General features: G+C 45.8%; 2 protein-coding genes across 2 annotated transcripts in view; one reads left to right on the top strand and one right to left on the bottom strand.

The window, feature by feature from the left end:
• Positions 1-4,864: 4,864 nt before the first annotated feature.
• UTP23 (UTP23 small subunit processome component) lies at positions 4,865-10,591 on the bottom strand. Its single transcript, XM_081205181.1, has 3 exons — positions 10,369-10,591; positions 7,266-7,440; positions 4,865-5,386 (listed from the first exon to the last, which is right to left on the bottom strand). Exons 1-3 carry the CDS (start codon positions 10,554-10,556, stop codon positions 4,994-4,996), a joined length of 756 nt encoding a protein of 251 aa, XP_081061307.1. The 5' UTR covers positions 10,557-10,591; the 3' UTR covers positions 4,865-4,993.
• Positions 10,592-11,589: 998 nt separating this feature from the next.
• The window catches only part of EIF3H (eukaryotic translation initiation factor 3 subunit H), a 72,259-nt gene continuing 66,352 nt past the window's right edge, over positions 11,590-17,496 (top strand). Inside the window, exon 1 of the mRNA XM_081204977.1 lies at positions 11,590-11,748. Coding sequence (XP_081061103.1) covers positions 11,626-11,748 — 123 coding nt within the window. The 5' untranslated portion in view covers positions 11,590-11,625. The remainder of the gene's footprint in view (positions 11,749-17,496) is intronic.

Here is a 17,496-nt window from a genome sequence, read left to right as displayed (position 1 = left end):
GATTGCTCATTATTTGAACTATTCTGTACCACCACCACCACCTCAATCTGGATCAGAGAGCACTCCTTACTGCGACATTTTGCAACAGATCCCACTCAGCCTTGCTGCTAAGATTCCAAAAGTTGAGGCAACTGTTTGCAGAAGTCTGTTTCTAGGTTGCTGCATCTCGTTTTTCTAAATGTCAACCAAACGGCAGAAGGGATTTTGTTAAGAAATAAGTGCTTTGCATCCTCTGTAGAACCTGCCCCCCCCTTTTAAAAACAAAAAACAAACCTTAGATGCTTCTCTAAAAGCTATTTAAGAAGGCAGATTATGTTGTCTTGATGGCTTACGGAGCTTGAAACGAGTTGAGGAAACCTTGGGACCTGTGAGCACTAAATTACAGCATCTGTCAGGAGCAATCCTCTGCTTGCAGAGGCAGCTTTCTCTTTCTGAGCCAAGCTGCAGTGTGATGGTTTAGGGATGCTACTGTCAGCTGTGGCCCATTGTTATATGCAACTACATAGAGTGTCTGGGTAGCCTTGCAGAAGTACTGGAAATGACACAGAAAATTTGGAAATGAGAAGCATTTGCTTTTTAAAGGGATCAAGACCTGCTGAAGCTTAAAGCTGCCTTATTTCACTTTGAATAAATACCTGACGCAAAGGAGAAAATGGTCTCATCGGGGAAGGATGCGGCAATTGTATTCAGGTTTTGTCCATTTGCTGTTTAGGAAACTGTCTGCAAACATTTGTATTCTGTGAAGATACGTGCATCCGCTGTGTGTAGCTTTCCCCTTGCCAAAAGCTTTCCATTTTGGCAGCAATGTGTGTTGTGATCCGTCTGTCTCAAGAGACAATGAAGCGTGCCTCTGGGGCTGAAGATAAACGGCTGCGTTAGCCAGCGTCAAAGTGGATTCCATACTGCTCCAATGGGCCTCCCCAGCCCTCACTGGAAAATTTTCAGAGGGCAAAAGGACTATAGTGGATGGGTAGGGGGGAATAAACAAGAATCAGGTGTCCTATCTTGTGTGAGCAGAGGTGTTGTCCATAGTAGTCAACTCCTAGGGTTTGTGGAGTCTTCGAGCCCCCCACCCCGGCCATTGATGGCCATTGTCATTCAAATGGTGTGAGTGCACCACGTCATGTGATCAGCTATTCAGGGCGGTGCTTACCTAGGCCCCCCAATATTTTATTCAAGTTGGCACCCCTGTCAGTAGCTACATACAAGGAAAATCCAAATAAATTTGTCTGCTCCCAAGTCTAACTGTATTCAAAGGGGATTACTCCTAGGGCTTGCTGTTCAGAAGGTCAGTGGTTCGAATCCCTGCGACAGGGTGAACTCCCGTTGTTCGGTCCCAGCTCCTGCCCACCTAGCAGTTCAAAAGCATATCAAGTGCAAGTAGATAAATAGGTACCACTCCGGCGGGAAGGTAAACGGTGTTTCCATGCGCTGCTCTGGTTTGCCAGAAGCGGTTTAGTCATCCTGGCCACATGACCTGGAAGCTGTCTGCGGACAAACACTGGCTCCCTCGGCCTATAGAGCGAGATGAGCGTTGCAACCCCAGAGTCATCCGCGACTGGACCTAATGGTCAGGGGTACCTTTACCTTTACATAGGTATAGAATCACAGCCTTAGAATTAAATGAATCCTTATCAGTTTTCCAAAGAGCTCTTTCTTGGTCCAGGTTGCTTAGCGCTTGTTAAGATGCAGAAAAAGAAACGAGAAAAGAACATCTTTCCAAGCTGTTATAGTAGTACCTCGGGTTAAGTACTTAATTCGTTCCGGAGGTCCGTTCTTAACCAGAAACTGTTCTTAACCTGAAGCACCACTTTAGCTAATGGGGCCTCCTGCTGCTGCCGTGCTGCCGGAGCACGATTTCTGTTCTCATCCTGAAGCAAAATTCTTAACCTGAGGTACTATTAGCGGAGTCTGTAACCTGAAGCGTATGTAACCTGAGGTACCACTGTATTTTGGTCCAAAGGCATGGCATATTGATCTGACCACTTGATTTAAGAATATACGAGCCAACTGCAGCTACAACTGCCAAGGGCCCACGGTTGAAACAATGGGAAACATTGATGTTTCTACACAGTGTAAGAAATGGAGGGCATCAACTTTAGTCCTTTGTATTGTGTGGCTGTTCAAAAAGCAGAACCCCTTTACATTAAGCCTTGTTACAATAGCTTCTCCAAGATCACAGCTGGCTTCTGTGACCTAACTCTGCAAAAGCAGGATGTGGATATAAAACAGGTGCAAGGGCACAGTGCGGCAAATAGCGGATGTGGCGTTTCACCTCGCCGACGTTGCAGGGGTGCAGCAACTTGGGCTCATACAGTTGCTCTGGGTAGTGTTTTGCAAGAGTTAAGGTGCAGGTGGCGATGAGGGCTTGCTTCAAACCGTAGCGCGATTGCAAGGCGCTCACAGCCACAGAGTTCTGAGCTAGCCCACAGGCTCTTTTGAACCATAGTGAGATGATCCATTTCACAAAGGGGTGATTCTATGTGGCGAGCATGGCGCCACCTCAGTTTTTGCATCCTGTTCATTTTGTGTCACGTTGCCTTAAGGCAGAATTCTTTACAGCAGAGCCCGCTTACATGGTCAGCTGCCAGGCATACATTGCACAGCTACAAAGATTAGAGAAATAAGTGACGTATTATCATTACTTATTAAATGTGTATACTGCCCTTCATCCAAAGGTCCCAGGAAGGTTCACAACAGAACTAGTTTCAAGTGTGAACTTATATCAGCAGGGCCAAGAATGTTTTCTCCCTCCCGCAGGTGTAATGTTACAAGCAAGGATTGCTTCCACCCATAACAACTGGGGCAAGTATTGCGATCCATTTTGGAGACTGCTCGGGCTACGCTTGCCAACAGAAGTATGGAAGGTGGTTATGAAAGATAGGACCCTTTGTGCTTAAAATTTGGAAGAGCCTTTCTCCTGGATAGATCTACCAAGGCTCATCACTTAACTACAGGCAGCATAGGCAGTTTTTAAGCAGCTAAGACTGCAATTCTGCAATCTATTTAGCAGGGCACAAGTCCATTTTAACTCAATGGGGCTTTCTTTTAAATATGTACAATATATAATAATTATAAGATAAGATAGCTGCTTATTTCCTTCACATCTGAAGGGAGGGCGTTTCACAGGGTGGGCGCCACTACCAAGAAGGCCCTCTGTCTGGTTCCCTGTAACCTCACTTCTTGCAATGAGGGAACCGCCAGAAGGCCCTCGGCGCTGGATCTCAGTGTCCAGGCTGAACAATGGGGGTGGAGACGCTCCTTCAGGTATACAGGACCGAGGCCGTTTAGGGCTTTAAAGGTCAGCACCAACACTTTAAATTGTGCTCGGAAATGTACTGGGAGCCAATGCAGATCACTCAGGACCGGTGTTATGTGGTCCCGGCGGCCACTCCCAGTCACCAGTCTAACTGCACATTCCGGATTAATTGCAGTTTCTGGGTCACCTTCCAAGGTAGCCCCACATAGAGCGCATCGCAGTAGTCCAAGCATGAGATAACTAGAGCATGCACCACTCTGGCGAGACAGTCTGCAGGCAGGTAGGGTCTCAGCCTGCGTACCAGATGGAGCTGGTAGACAGCTGCCCTGGACACAGAATTGACCTGAACCTCCATGGACAGCTATGAGTCCAAAATGACTCCCAGGCTGAGCACCTGGTCGTTCAGGGGTAGTTACCCCATTCAGGACCAGTACTTGTGTCTTGTCAGGATTCAACCTCAGCTCTAGTTGCTGACCATGATTTAGGATGGCTACTAGTTTTAACTGAAGTTGTCCTGATCCATAATCAGCTCCCCACTCCAACCCAAAATCTACCTGCTCCAAACTTCTCATTCTCTCAGCATTTACCCTTATAATCATTTCAGTAATAAAAAAATTCCTTCCAGTAGCACCTTAAAGACCAACTAAGTTAGTTCTTGGTATGAGCTTTCGTGTGCATGCACACTTCTTCAGATACAAATCATTTCAGTATTTGCCTTTTTCAACCTTCTGTAGTAATTAATACCATGGATCATGTCCAGACCACGGACAGCCCATTAATCACACACCCCTCCTTTTCTTTTTGAGAGTCCAAGTGATATGTATAGAATTTTCCAAAGATTATCATATGGCTCCAGGATTTGTCATTCCGCACTACAAATAGGTCTTTCGGGGAAATTGCTCAGTCCCCAGTGGGCAAGAACCTGACTGAATTGGAGCCAGCTAATAGGGAAAGATAAAGGATTTCCATTGAAAGGTTTTATCCATTTCAGATCTTGCAATTAAACTAACTGGATATGGAATGGGATTACGTTTTAACTCCTTGGGGTTACATTTGATAATGCACTGAAAATTAATCTTCAGTGGCAGAAATAAATTGAATGCTTCAAAGGGCTTCTACTTTAAACGTAGACATTACAGAAGTAGCTATTACTCAATATAATGAAAATATAAAAAGAGTTAAATGTGGGTTTTACTCTCCTAACCACTTTTGAAAACACACTCTTGAATCTGGTTTTGTACTAGAACATTTCTGAATTCACCAGCAACTAACTGCAGTTAGCTTCCATGTATCTGGGATAGTGTGAGCAAGACTTCAGGAAAGAAAGCCTGGTTGGAAGGCAGGATTGATTTGTGAAACGCTTCCTTTCAAAGCAGGTGATGAGTTGTGCCCCTTTGATTGCTCTACCAAGAAGTAACTGGTATGTTTAATGTGCACCTCTGCATGACACAAACAGGTCGTGCTTTGGGCATTATCAGTTTGCCATCCTAGCTATACGGTCTGTTCTTGTGCAGTTTTAAGACCCAATTTAAAAGTGTGTGTGTGTGTGTGTGTGTGTGTGTGTGTGTGTGTGTTTCACTTTGACCTAGCACCCAAATACTCCAAGACCTTTAAAACAAGACCTTTAATAAAATAATGATTAAATGCAAGGATTATCACACTGCTTTAGTCATAGACCTTGGCTTTACCCAAAGTTCATGGAACAGACGAGCCCACCCATTTTCTGAGATGATTTCATGCTTCCACATTCTGTGACCCAGACGGCACAGTCTCTCCTCCTGCTTCCAGTTTCCTTTTCTTGCGTTTCCTATTCCCCTTTTTCTTAGCTGCCAAAGGCTGCAAGGTCTCTTGTGCCTTTTTCTTTTTCTTCAGGCAGCTGAGAGGATTAGGGCCACTGGCCCTTTTTCGTTTCCTTTTTCTCGGCTCCGAGGTCTTTGCCAGACCCTGCTCCTCTTTGAGAAGTTCAATCCTTAGTTTCTGGTGCTCCGGAATAAGTCGGTTAGTCTGTGCTGCTTGTGCCGAAGCCAAAGATTTCATGGAAGGTTTGTCAAGAACCATTGTGTTCTGAATTATGAAGAGAAGGGGAACTCCAGCCTTTTTCTTTACTTTTGTTGCCAGATCTTGGTCCTATCAAATGGGGGTGGGGGACACAAACAGTAAATCTATATGCACTCTTTACAAACGAAAGCTCAAGGCAGTGAAAATCTAGCAGATTGCTCACCCTGGAAAAGAACACTGTCAAAGTGGCAGGAAACACCCAATTTTCTTGTCCCTGTTGCTTGCTTTACCAACTGTTGCTCAAGCTGCTGAAGGCTATAGTGGTAAACTAGTATAACATTCTATAAAAATGCAAAATATGCAATGTGGTCAATTACTATATGGAAAAGTTATTGAAGGCTAGAGGCATAAATGCCAAGTATTCTTAAGGATTATTTAATGTATTTTAAAATAAAATAAAATAGTCAAGTGGTATATAAATTTGTATACATAATAACGATGCAAATCCCTATTTTCTTCATTTCATCCAGCAAACAGACTACAATTTCTTGAGCAAGATTATATCCCTTTTGTGCTGTGGACCACAGGAAAGGCTTTCTTTACCAAACAGCTGGTTGAGGCAAAAAGTTAGGACCTATGAAGTCAATTGGTAAGTTGTTTGAATACAAACCACCTGCAAATGGAGTTCAAACTGCTGGGCTTCCTGTCATTACCGATCAGCTGATTGGCTCTTAGAGCGAGCCCTCTTTGTCAAGGAATTATCAAGAGCACATCCTCCCAGTTGTTCCTCTGTACCCATGGCTTTAACTGTCCCACATCTAATGGTTTGGGGGAAATGACCTTGTGCGGCAAATTGAGTCCCATGCCATGGAATGAAGTAAGCGTTACTGAGACAATGTAGGTAAAGTGCTTTTCATGTGACTTTTATTCTGAAGTGCTATGAAAGCTTTTTGGAGCTATAAAATAGAACCCAAACATCATAAATAAATGCTGCTAAATAACACTCAAGCAGTTTTGCAGTTCACTTTTCTGAGCAACCTTCTCGGGCAAGACAGAAGTGGTAAGAGATACTGTGAGACAGTCACTTATTCTGTAAAAGGTAAAGGTAAAAGACCCCTGGATGGTTAAGTCCAGTCAAAGGTGACTATGGGGTTGTGATGCTCATCTCGCTTTCAGACCGAGGGAGCCAGCATTTGTCCACAGGCAGCTTTCCGGGTCATGAGGCCAGCATGACTAAACCGCTTCTGGCGCAACGGAACACTGTGCCGGAAACCAGAGTACATGGAAATGCCATTTACCTTCTCGCCACAGCAGTACCTATTTATCTACTTGCACTGGCATGCTTTCGAACTGCTAGGTTGGCAGGAGCTAGGACAGAGCAACGGAAGCTCCGTCGTAGGGATTCAAACCGCTGACCTGATCAGCAAGCCCAAGAGGCTCAGTGGTTTAGACCACAGCACTACCCGCATCCCTGCTACTTATTCTGTAAACAGAGCTGGGCATGGATACTTCTTCGTTCTGGTTCTATGCAGACTGGCCTTTCTCAGATGCACTCGAAGCTTAGAACTTTAGCTGATGCTTAGACGTGCCTTGCCTCCTGATCTAGCAACTAAGACATTAGCTGCCAAGTATCTTCATTCCTTTCTTTGTGAAATAAAACTGTTATCTACAAATGCCCTCCCTCTGCAACTCTAATCCTATGCTGGGCTGCTTGCTGCAGGAGAGCTTGCCATCAAAGGCATATGCAAGCCCTCTCAAGCACAACAAGGCTCATTTCCAAGTAAACTTGTTTTAAAACAAGGCTGTAGGCAATGTTTCGAACAGTCTCTTATACAGCTAGAAACGTGCAGGTGCCGTTCAAATTTGCATAAGCCGAAGTTTTCCCACCGCAGCGCCAAAGGAGAAAGCGTGGATGTAATTCTCAAAACTCATTAACAACTGGCCAGATTCCAAAATATGAAGGAAATGAGGCATTTTGTTCACATGAGCTTAAGTGAAAGAACATTACCTGCGTAGCAATGAAGTAATGGTGTGGATTCCCACCCTCAATCATGGACAAGAGGCAGGCTGAGCCGCTCACTGGATTTTTGAAGTGAGAACAATTGCGAACTTGAAATCTCTGTGCAATTAGTTTTGCCCCATATAGCTCCTTCCCTAAGGATTCCAACTCTTTCAGGACACATCTAGAAGAAGAAGAAATAACAGCAGAGATTCTTGTTCAACAAAGGCATTTCAAATTCTGAACAAAAGTCCCCATTATGTCTTGTATCCAAGTCTACCCCATGTGCAAAGATTGGGGAAACCCCGAGGGAAAGAAATTGCTGAATTAATTAATTGAATTGGAATACAAAAAAGGGAGGTATGAGGAGGTCAGGGAAACAAGGATATGAATGTAAGATATGGAAAGGTTGATTTTTTATTTTTCCTTTTTTATCTTTTTTCTGTAAATGTACTTATTTTGTATTTTTCTTGTATTTTTATTTTTGTCTTTTATTCTTGTATTTTTTGATTTTATGTAATTCCTTTTTCTGAAACTCTAATAAATATTTTATATATATATATAAAAAAGATTGGGGAAACCCCAGAACAGACTTGATGGGGGGAGGAGGGGGCAGAAATTTTCACGCTGGCAGGATGCTCGCTAAGCGCTGCCTTACAGGAAAGCATGAATATGGAGTTTGCAAAGCCAGGAACTGCAGGCCTTCATCAAAAGAGCCGGAGATATTAATATACATGGTCTACTACAGGCCCCATTTTACCCTCACACCATCCTGTGAGGTCAAGTAAGCTGAAGGAATGAGAGGGATTTGAAGTCAACCAAGGTTTGCAGCTCTGTTGGAGATTTAAACAGCTCTTAATGCGGCCACTCTGCCTGCTGGCTGCCTGGCCTCACCAACTGAGCACAAAGGATATACAGAGGGTCTCTCTATAGGGTGACATAGCTTTACAGAGGACAGTCCTCTAGTGGAAGGGGCTTTCAGGCACAAGTGTGGTTTAAAACTAAAGAACAATGAGAAGGAGGAGGCCTGAGGTTTTCTATCGGCCTGTACAGCAGACAGGCCACCTGTACAGCAGACTTGGCAGCCACAGACCACCTCACCGTAGTCTCCCCCCCCCCCTTAGCGATATTTACTGTATTTTCTGGGACGTGGGTGGCGCTATGGGTTAAACCACAGAGCCTAGGACTTGCCGATCAGAAGGTCAGCAGTTTCAATCCCCCGCAACGGGGTGAGCTCCTGCCAACCTAGCAGTTCGAAAGCACGTCAAAGTGCAAGTAGATAAATAGGTACCGCTCTGGCAGGAAGGTAAACAGCATTTCCGTGCACTGCTCTTAGTCATGCTGGCCACATGACCCAGAAGCTGTACGCCGGCTCCCTCGGCCAATAAAGCGAGATGAGCGCCGCAACCCCCAGAGTCGGCCACGACTGGACCCTTTACCTTTACCTTACTGTATTTTCTATTTCTACCAGCAGTTTATGAATTTTGTGTCTACCTACAAAGTCACCTAGTCTTAGTTTTCTATGGCAAGATGCATTTGAATTCAAATTACTTCTACATTTGCATCTACACATATGAGTTTGCGTCTCCAAATTGCAGTCCTTACACACACCCTGGTGTTGCCCTAAATGCCTCTTTGACCCATCCTGCTCACGCTGGTAGCTCCTCCGCCTTTATGAGGACCAAGCAGCCAACTGTCTCCCACCGCACTGCCCGCATAGGATACATGGGAAGCTGCTTTGTACACAGCCCATCTGGCTCAGCACTGCTATACCCGCCTTTCTCAAGCTTGGGACCCCAAGTATGGTTGGTCTTTATTTATTTGGGGCATTCTAAGGTCATCCACCCTGCGCATTCGCTTATACACGAATAAATTCCAAAATACAGTCAAGGAATAGAGAACAGCACTTGGCCAGCAGCCACCCTCTGCTTCTCCTCCCCACCTGATTCACAATGGAAGTCTTGCTTTATGGCAGGCATGTCCAACTCCCAAGAGACTGCGATCTACTCCCGCTATTAAAAACAAACAAACAAACTGGAACCCTTTGGATTGACCAAAGTTGTTGACCTTTTTTGGGGGAGCCTTCATCAGAGTTGTTGAGCTAAAGCTTTCCTGGCAGATGTACACTCCAGAGAGCAGTGGCTATGGTTCAGCCCCATCCCTGAATAGGCAAACCAAAATATGCAGCCACAGGTTTTCTGGATATCCTGCATTGCAGGGGATTGATCTAGATCAGTGGTTCCCAACCTTTTTTTTTTTGGCCCTGTCCCACCTAAGCATCTCTAAAGTCCTGATGCCCTCCCCACCCACCCCCTGTGTCATATAATTTGTATTATTCAAAAAGTGAAGTCCTATTCGCGTGGAGGAAGCCTAGAAGGCCATTGTTGTTTAGTCGTTTAGTTGTGTCCGACTCTTCGTGACCCCATGGACCAGAGCACGCCAGGCACTCCTGTCTTCCACTGCCTCCCGCAGTTTAGTCAAACTCATGCTGGTAGCTTCGAGAACACTGTCCAACCATCTCGTCCTCTGCCGTCCCCTTCTCCTTGTGCCCTCCATCTTTCCCAACATCAGGGTCTTTTCCAGGGAGTCTTCTCTTTTCATGAGGTGGCCAAAGGATTGGAGCCTCAGCTTCAGGATCTTTCCTTCCAGTGAGCACTCAGGGCTGATTTCCTTCAGAATGGATAGGTTTGATCTTCTTGCAGTCCATGGGACTCTCAAGAGTCTCCTCCAGCACCATAATTCAAAAGCATCAATTCTTCGGCGATCAGCCTTCTTTATGGTCCAGCTCTCACTTCCATTAACTTGGTCTAACTCATTCTCGAATTGCAGCCCCCCCCCCAAAAAAATCAAATTCCCCACGCTGGGAACCCCGAGTCTAGATGACACGTGGAGACCCAACTCCATGATTCTATGACTACACCTGGCAGGGCCAGTGGTCAGGGACGATGGGAGTTGTGGTCCAGGAGGAATCCCGGCTGGTCTAACACAGGGGCTCTCCCTGGGGCTCGAACCCGGGACCCCCTTCTGCTTGCCAGGCAGGCGCCCTACGCGCTGAGCTACGGCTCCCCCCTTGACGTCCCGCGCCTCCCCGTCCCATTCGACCCGCGCTCACCGCGTGGTGCAGAGCTGCGTGGCCCCGGCCAGGTATCCCGGCAGCTGCTCTCGGATCTGGATCTTGTTGCGCAGCGCGGCCTGGCAAAAGGTGCCGTCCAGCAGCACTTGGAAGGGCTCGCGGAAGCCGAAGTTGTGCTTGTAGAAGCCCACGTTCTTCTTGGCGTGCTTCTGCCGCTTGATCTTCATAGCGGCGGCTGGAGGAGGACCATAGAGATGGAAAGGCGGGCGCAATTCTAGGCGGGCCCCACTAGTACTTCCGCCGGAAGTCCACGCCGGATTATTATTATTTTTTTAAAGCATCAACCGTAACGAAAGTTGACGCACGCGCACTGGAGCAGCCGTCGGGGCAAACACGTGTTTAGGGATGTGTAACGCGTCCAGGAGCGATCACGCTCTGATTCTTCGCCCCAGATGCTTTCTTTTTGTTGAGTTACTGGCGTTATTGCCGCGCAGGATGAGAAAATGCGGTTATAATAGAACACACAAGGGACCCCTGAGGGTCATCTAGTCCAACCCCCTGCCGTGCAGGAATAATACACGGATAAAAAAGATCAGGGCTAGATGTAGTGGTTGAGACGATCGGGCTGGGGCTCTGGGGGAGGCCGCTCGGCCATGAAGCTCTCGCTTGGGCTCTGGACGATAATAATAATAATAATTTCAATAATTTATTATTTATTCCCCGCCCACCTGGCTGAGTTTCCCCAGCCACTCTGGGCGGCTCCCAATCGAGTGTTAAAAACAATACAGCATTAAATCTTTAAAACTTCCCTAATCAGGGCTGCCTTCAGATGACTTTTAAAAATAAGATAGCTGCTTATTGCCTTATTTCTCTCAGCTTAGCTTACCCCACAGGGTTGTTGTAAGGGGGGGGGTTAAATGAGATGGGGGGGAAGAACCACGTGCGCCACCTCGAGCTCATCGGAGGAAGAAAGGGAATAAATGCAGTCCATAAACTACCACTCCATAGATTTACTAGGCGGGTTATATTTCCTGGTCGGTTAATGGCAGCTAGCCGGGATCGAGCTCCCGTCGGGCGAAACTGCATCGGCCCAGAGGAAAAGCAAAATGCAAACCTAGAAGAGTCCTATAGGAACTATATGAAAGCGGAACCCATGTTTTGGGGAGGCGGTTGTGTTTCGGAAGTCCTCCGGTTTCCGCCCGGAAGACGTTCTGAGTGGAATCCATTTCCGGTTCCCCTCGCTCTCTTCCTCTTCCGGCCGGTGTGCGTTCTCCCTCTCGTTTTCCTCTTTCAGAGATGGCGTCGCGCAAGGAGACACCCGCCCCCGGCGCCGGCGCTTCTTCCTCGGCTGCTGTCAAAGCCAAGGCGAAGGTGGCCCCGGGAGACTCGGCGGTCAAGCAAGTGCAGATCGACGGCGTGGTGAGCGAGGGAAGGGGAGCCGGGAGAGGCGCCTGAGCCGCCGGGCGCGCTGCCGCGTGTTCTTCACAGGGTCGGGAGGGACCCCGAGGGTCATCTAGCCGAACCCAGAATGATTTACAAATGTCAGTGATCAGACAGTTCCAGCCCCCAGGTTTATAATCTGAAATACACGACATAAAAGGAAAAAGATTGGGGGGGGGAGAAGCTCTGGCACCGGCCTTTATTTCAGAATTACAGTGGTACCTCGGGTTACAGACGCTTCAGGTTACAGACTCCGCTAACCCAGAAATATTACCTCGGGTTAAGAACTTTGCTTCAGGATGAGAACAGAAATCTTGCAGCGGCGCAGCAGCAGGAGGTACCTCGGGTTAAGAACAGTTTCAGGTTAAGAACGGACCTCCAGAATGAATTAAGTACTTAACCCAAGGTACCACTGTATTGCAATGACCAGACGGAATGGAAAGAAGAGCCAAGAATTGCTAGACTCTGAGCTGGAATTGACGAATTTACCTATAATTTGCTGGAATTTACCTATAATTTGGTAATAATAGCCTGTATTTCTCTGCTTGCGGCAGAAGAGGGTGGTTCTCTTTCCCTGTGACCGGCACGGAAACAAAAGAGTGCTCACCTCTTATAAGGCAGTTTAATCATTTTACTGAAACCATATTGGCCGCGCTGATGTACAGGTGTCTGATAGGTTGGACAAAACTGTGAAGATGCAGTCTAGGTATTATTAAATATGCAATCTCAGTTCAGCTAGAGCAGTGCGGTTTGACGCGCAGCCCGAGGGCTGCATGGGGACCTGAGGTCTTTTTGGGTGACCGTCGGCAACATTTTACGCCCCCCCCCCTTTCCCCTTCCCTCTGCACAGCCTTCCCAAAGCTGGGTGTGGAGGTGCTGGGCTCTGGGAAGGAGGTGTGAGGGCTCTGACAGGATCCTAGAGTCCTCCCACCTCCTTCCCAAACCTAGTTAGGGGTTTCTCAGAGGTGGGAGAGCTCTAGGACCCTGCCAGAGCCGCATGCCTATTTCCCAAACCCCAGCTTCACACTTTCTTAACTTTGGGAAGGTGGCGCAAGGACTGGGGTGTCATTTTTTGGCCTCTCTCCCTTCCCCCTCTGCGACAAAGCAGTGTGTGCTCCGTGGGCTCCATGTTGAAGTACTCTTGCAGTATGTAAAGTTGGGCTGCCTGGAGTTAGAGGAACATAGGAAACTGCCTTATATGGAGTCAGATCATTGGTCCAACTTGCTCTGTTTTGTTTACACTGACTGGCAGTGACTCCCCATTGTTTCAGGCAGGAGCATCTCCCATCCCTGGAGATGCCAGATTGAACCTGGGACCTGCTGCGTACAAAGCAGATGATCCCACTTCTATCTCTCTCTATATATCACAGATTCCTTTGAATTGTGATAGACAGCGTTATGCATATAGCTGCCAATCTGATTATCAGATGCATTGTTTCAGGTACTGCAAATGCTGTGAGTTGCAAGTTCGGGTGGGCATTTTGTGTAAGTAACCATATGTATGTTAAGGTATATCTCAATGAGTAATAATAATAATAATAATAATATTTTATTATTTATACCCCGCCCATCTGGCTGGGCCTCCCCAGCCACTCTGGGCGGCTTCCATAAAAACCAAAAATACAGTAAAATATCACACGTTAAAAACTTCCCTGAACAGGGCTGCCTTCAGTTGTCTTTTAAAAGTAAAATAGTTGTTTATTGCCTTGACATCTGCTGGGAGGGCGTTCCACAGGGCAGGTGCCACTACCACCCAAATGTTACAAAGATACAGCAGAAAGGTCTACAAGAGACACAGATGCTTTGTTCTACAGTATTTAGCATGAAGTCTTTCCCTATATTGCTTTCTGTATTCTCTGGGAATAGTATAGCAAAAACTCATTTAATCACATTGAGCTCGTAGAACTTTTAGAGTTGGTAAGTGCTGCAGTTTCCACAATGTAATTCCGTTTTAACACCTTTCAATGCAATCCTGTATAAGCCTATCAGGAAGTATGCCCAATTGAACTCTATGGAGCTTTCTTCTGTGTAGATATGTGCAGTTGTACCTCGGAAGTCAAATGGAATCTGTTTGGAAACCAAAGCGCGGCTTCTGGTTGGTTTCTGATTGCGCAGGCACTCCGGAAACAATAGCGGAAGCCGCGCTGGATGTTCAGCTTCCAAAAAGTGTTTGAAAACTGGGACACTCACGTCCAGTTTTTGATAATTCGGGAGCAAGAACATTCTACTCCCAAAGCGTTCGGGAGCCAAGGTATGACTGTATAGGATTGAACTATTAGTTGATCAGATCTTAGTTATATTGCTGTTGGTTTTTTTGCGGTGGTCCCACCACAAATACAGACAATAGGATCAGGTGCCAAATTTAGCATTTTACTAAGACTAGAAAGATGGGTACGTGTGTGAGCCTGGTGACTTCAGAAGCCACAATGTGAATGGAGGATTGGGCACGATTGCCAGTGGTCCATGGGCATTTTTAGTAGCCAGCATTGCTCTTGGTCTTCCTGTGTCTAACAGAGGAGGAATTAATTGTGCAGACAAAAATAAGCACACAATTTTGAATGTGCATAAGTATATCAGTCTCAGTCAGTCTTGGATGTAAAAATGAGCTCAGAACAACTTACAAGTGTAAAACCAGAATAGATTATTCTAATGTGTTGCTAGCAGGTTAGTAAGCCCATTCTTAATTATCCAGATATCAATAAAATTTGGGCTTCAGTGCTGTGCCCATTTACCTGAGAATAAGTCACATTGATCTTTGTGGGATTGCTTCTGAGTAGACATTGGATTGTGCCATGAAATGCCCACTGCTATTATAGTGGGGCAGGTCCCTGTCATTGGATGGAAAGATGCACTGACCTGTTACAGCTGCTTCTAAGTGGCTCTTTGTAAATGTGAATCTGTGGTGGTTAATACTTTTGGCAAGGAGATCCAAAGTTTGATTTATTCTTATTTATTTTTACATTTATATCCCACCCTTTCCTCAAAGGAGCAGTACACAATTCTCTCCACACCTCATTTTACCCACAAACCAACAACTCTGTGAGGTAAATTAGGCTGAGACATTGTGACTTGCCCAATGGATGAATGGAATGGAGCTTCATGGATGAATGGAAATTTGAACCCTGGTCTCCCAGGGTCTAATATTCTAACCAACACTGGCTGTTTGTTGGGATGCAATGCAGGACACATGCAGACCTTGGGACACCCTGCTACTGTCTAGGAATTTCACGGGCTCTCTTGCCTTTTGCCACTATTGGCCTTCCCAATCATTACAAGACCAACAGTTGTGCAGGCTGTAGCTTCTTCCTGGGTTTAGCGACATACTCGGAGGTCAGTATGGCCAATCCTTGCTTCTCAAAAGCTGCTTTTTTGTGTATGTGTTCAGATGTTGAATTGTTTGATTTTTCATATCCTCCTGGGCTCTACCAATAGTTTTTCCTCAGTGTTAGTAGATAGTGCCAACATTGTACTTGCTACTCTTTCAGTTTCCTGAGCCTGAGATGAAAGTGAGGGCAGCCATTCTCAAGCTTAATTCATTTATTTTAGTTTAGACAACAAGAAAGCAGATTCAGTGTAGCAGTTAGAGAGTAACTATGGACCAGGGAGGCCTAAATTAGAATCCCTGTAGCCCTAAAGCCCACTGGGTGAACCTGAGCCAGTTACTATCTCAAAGCCTCACCTACCTCTCAGGGTTGTTGTGAAGATAAAGTGGGCTGGGGAAAGACAGTGTATTCCACCCCTGATTTGCTTGGAGGAAGAGTAAGATAAAAATGTTTGAGAGTCCCAAATACTGCTAGCAGTGCCTTTTGCCTTGGGGAGGTTTTCTTGGACACTTTGAGACATTTTACTCTTCTTTTTCATAGACTTTTTGGGGGGGAAGGGGCAGGAATGGAATTTTGTTTCTCAGTTTCGTTTCTCAGTCTGTGCTCATTTAGCTCACCCCGTTGAATGCAAACCTTTTGCTCCGATTGGTTTTGTTTGAGGAAGGGTTGCAATGTTTCAAAAGCACAGCCTTCTGCAAACCACAGGGGCTGGTGAGATTTCTACCATAAGAACATCATTTTAACTCTAGGCTGCTGTTGTCACTTCCTTTTATGTTGTTGTTGTTTCAAATAAAGAATGGCAAATAAAAAATGTAATAAAACAACAACTCCAGAATGTCAGGAAATACGATAGGTAAACAAAAATGGTGAAGGGTAAATAGCCAAACAACTGAACAAAACGCAAGATACAGTGAAATCCCCTAAAACTTTCTCTCCCTCAAATGCCAAAGAAACATTTTTTTTGGGGGGGGGGGGCGGGAATACAGATCAGAGTTGTGCTGAAGTGCTCCTAACCTTTTGACGCAAGCACATTGGAGGATATTTTTTGTGCTTGAGATACAGTATCCAGGAGATTTCAGGCAAGGCAATCAAACCACTGAAGAAATCTGCCAGGCTAGATTGGCTTGTCTCCATTTCAATCTGGAGGTTAAAGTCTCCGCATCCTTATTGCTGTATGCCAAAGAGCACAGCGCCTCCTCAAAGGATGATGCCATTGGTAAATATGCAGCAGCAAAAAAGCTTGAAAGAACAACATCTGGTACCATTTGGCATGATTAAGCTAGCGCCCCATTGAAGAGTGAGCTAGCATCAGGCCTACGTGTCGTACTTCAAGGTTCATGGATGGAATTCTGCCTGACAATAGCGCTTCCTGTTTGGAGGGAAAATTGACAACTGGTCGTCTTGTCTGTGCCGCTGTGGTTTTAACAGTTGGGCTTCTCATTACTTCTCTCATCGGATGGGTCCCTTGTGTTGCGATTATATATGCATAGCTGAAAAGGCTGATGGAGTTTGGTCTCTTGGTGCCAGTTTGTCGGGCTGTTACTTACAAATGCCGTGAACAATGTGTGTTTCCACTTACATCCGCAAAGCACTGTGGGGTATGCTGGTGATGCACTTCTCTTAAAAGGCACTCTTCTTAGCAGCTAATCCTCTCATTGCCACCAGCAGATATGTTCTGCTTTTCTCCAGGAGGGGAAAAAAGGCTCTGCTGAGCTAAAGCAACCTTGTGCAAAGCTCACAAGAAGCTGATCCCAATTAAGTCCTAGGCTGGGGCCGTCTTAAGGCCAGAGTCTTCTCCTGCTTAGCGCTTGTTTCATGACAAATCAGCCTTGAGATGGCATTCAGTGGTGAGAGTGTTGCAGGGTCTGCAAGGATTGAAGGAAGAGCTTTTGAGACCCTGCAGTGATCAATTGAGGACTCTTGCACACTTCTCTTACTGATTATAGTTGTAGGAGATGTGGAGGGAGGGAGGCAGTACAGCTGAATTGGGAAGTGCCATATAGTTCTTGCAACTATAGGACATTATGGAAAGGGTAGCATCCTTTCTCTTTCACCACTCTGCCCCTCCCCCTTTCAAGAGTGGCCTGCTATTGGGTAGGGGTGCCATTTTGGGCTTCTTTTTATGTCTACAAATGTTTTTCTTTTAGTGGCCGGTGGTTTGCAGTTCTAAAAGTATGGTATGGTGACCTGCAGTGCAATTAGGAGTTGTCATTGAGTGGTTTGTTGTACGTTTTTAATGGACGGCGTTTTATGTATTCTTGTTTACTTGCTTTTATTATAAACCTCCCTATGCAAGGGGCAGTATTTATATCATCTAAATAAACTTTGTCAAAATACAAGTCACTCTAGAGTTGGCTTTTTTGACTAGTCAAAACTTCCTTTAGTCATTTGACCCATCAATGAT

The sequence above is a fragment of the Podarcis bocagei genome (genome assembly GCF_964188305.1).
Source record: "Podarcis bocagei genome assembly, chromosome: 8".
In the NCBI taxonomy this organism is placed as follows: Eukaryota; Metazoa; Chordata; class Lepidosauria; order Squamata; family Lacertidae; genus Podarcis; species Podarcis bocagei.
The sequence above is the reverse complement of the archived record's forward strand: the minus strand, read 5'-3'. Positions and strand labels throughout refer to the sequence as shown.

Excerpts from the sequence above, each read along its gene's own strand:
- UTP23 (XM_081205181.1), bottom strand. The coding sequence starts at position 10,556 with ATGAAGATCAAGCGGCAGAAGCACGCCAAGAAGAACGTGGGCTTCTAC. Across the intron at positions 7,441-10,368 it reads ACGCAGCTCTGCACCACGCG|ATGTGTCCTGAAAGAGTTGG; the intron begins GTGAGCGCGGGT and ends TTCTTCTTCTAG. Across the intron at positions 5,387-7,265 it reads ATTACTTCATTGCTACGCAG|GACCAAGATCTGGCAACAAA; the intron begins GTAATGTTCTTT and ends CCCATTTGATAG.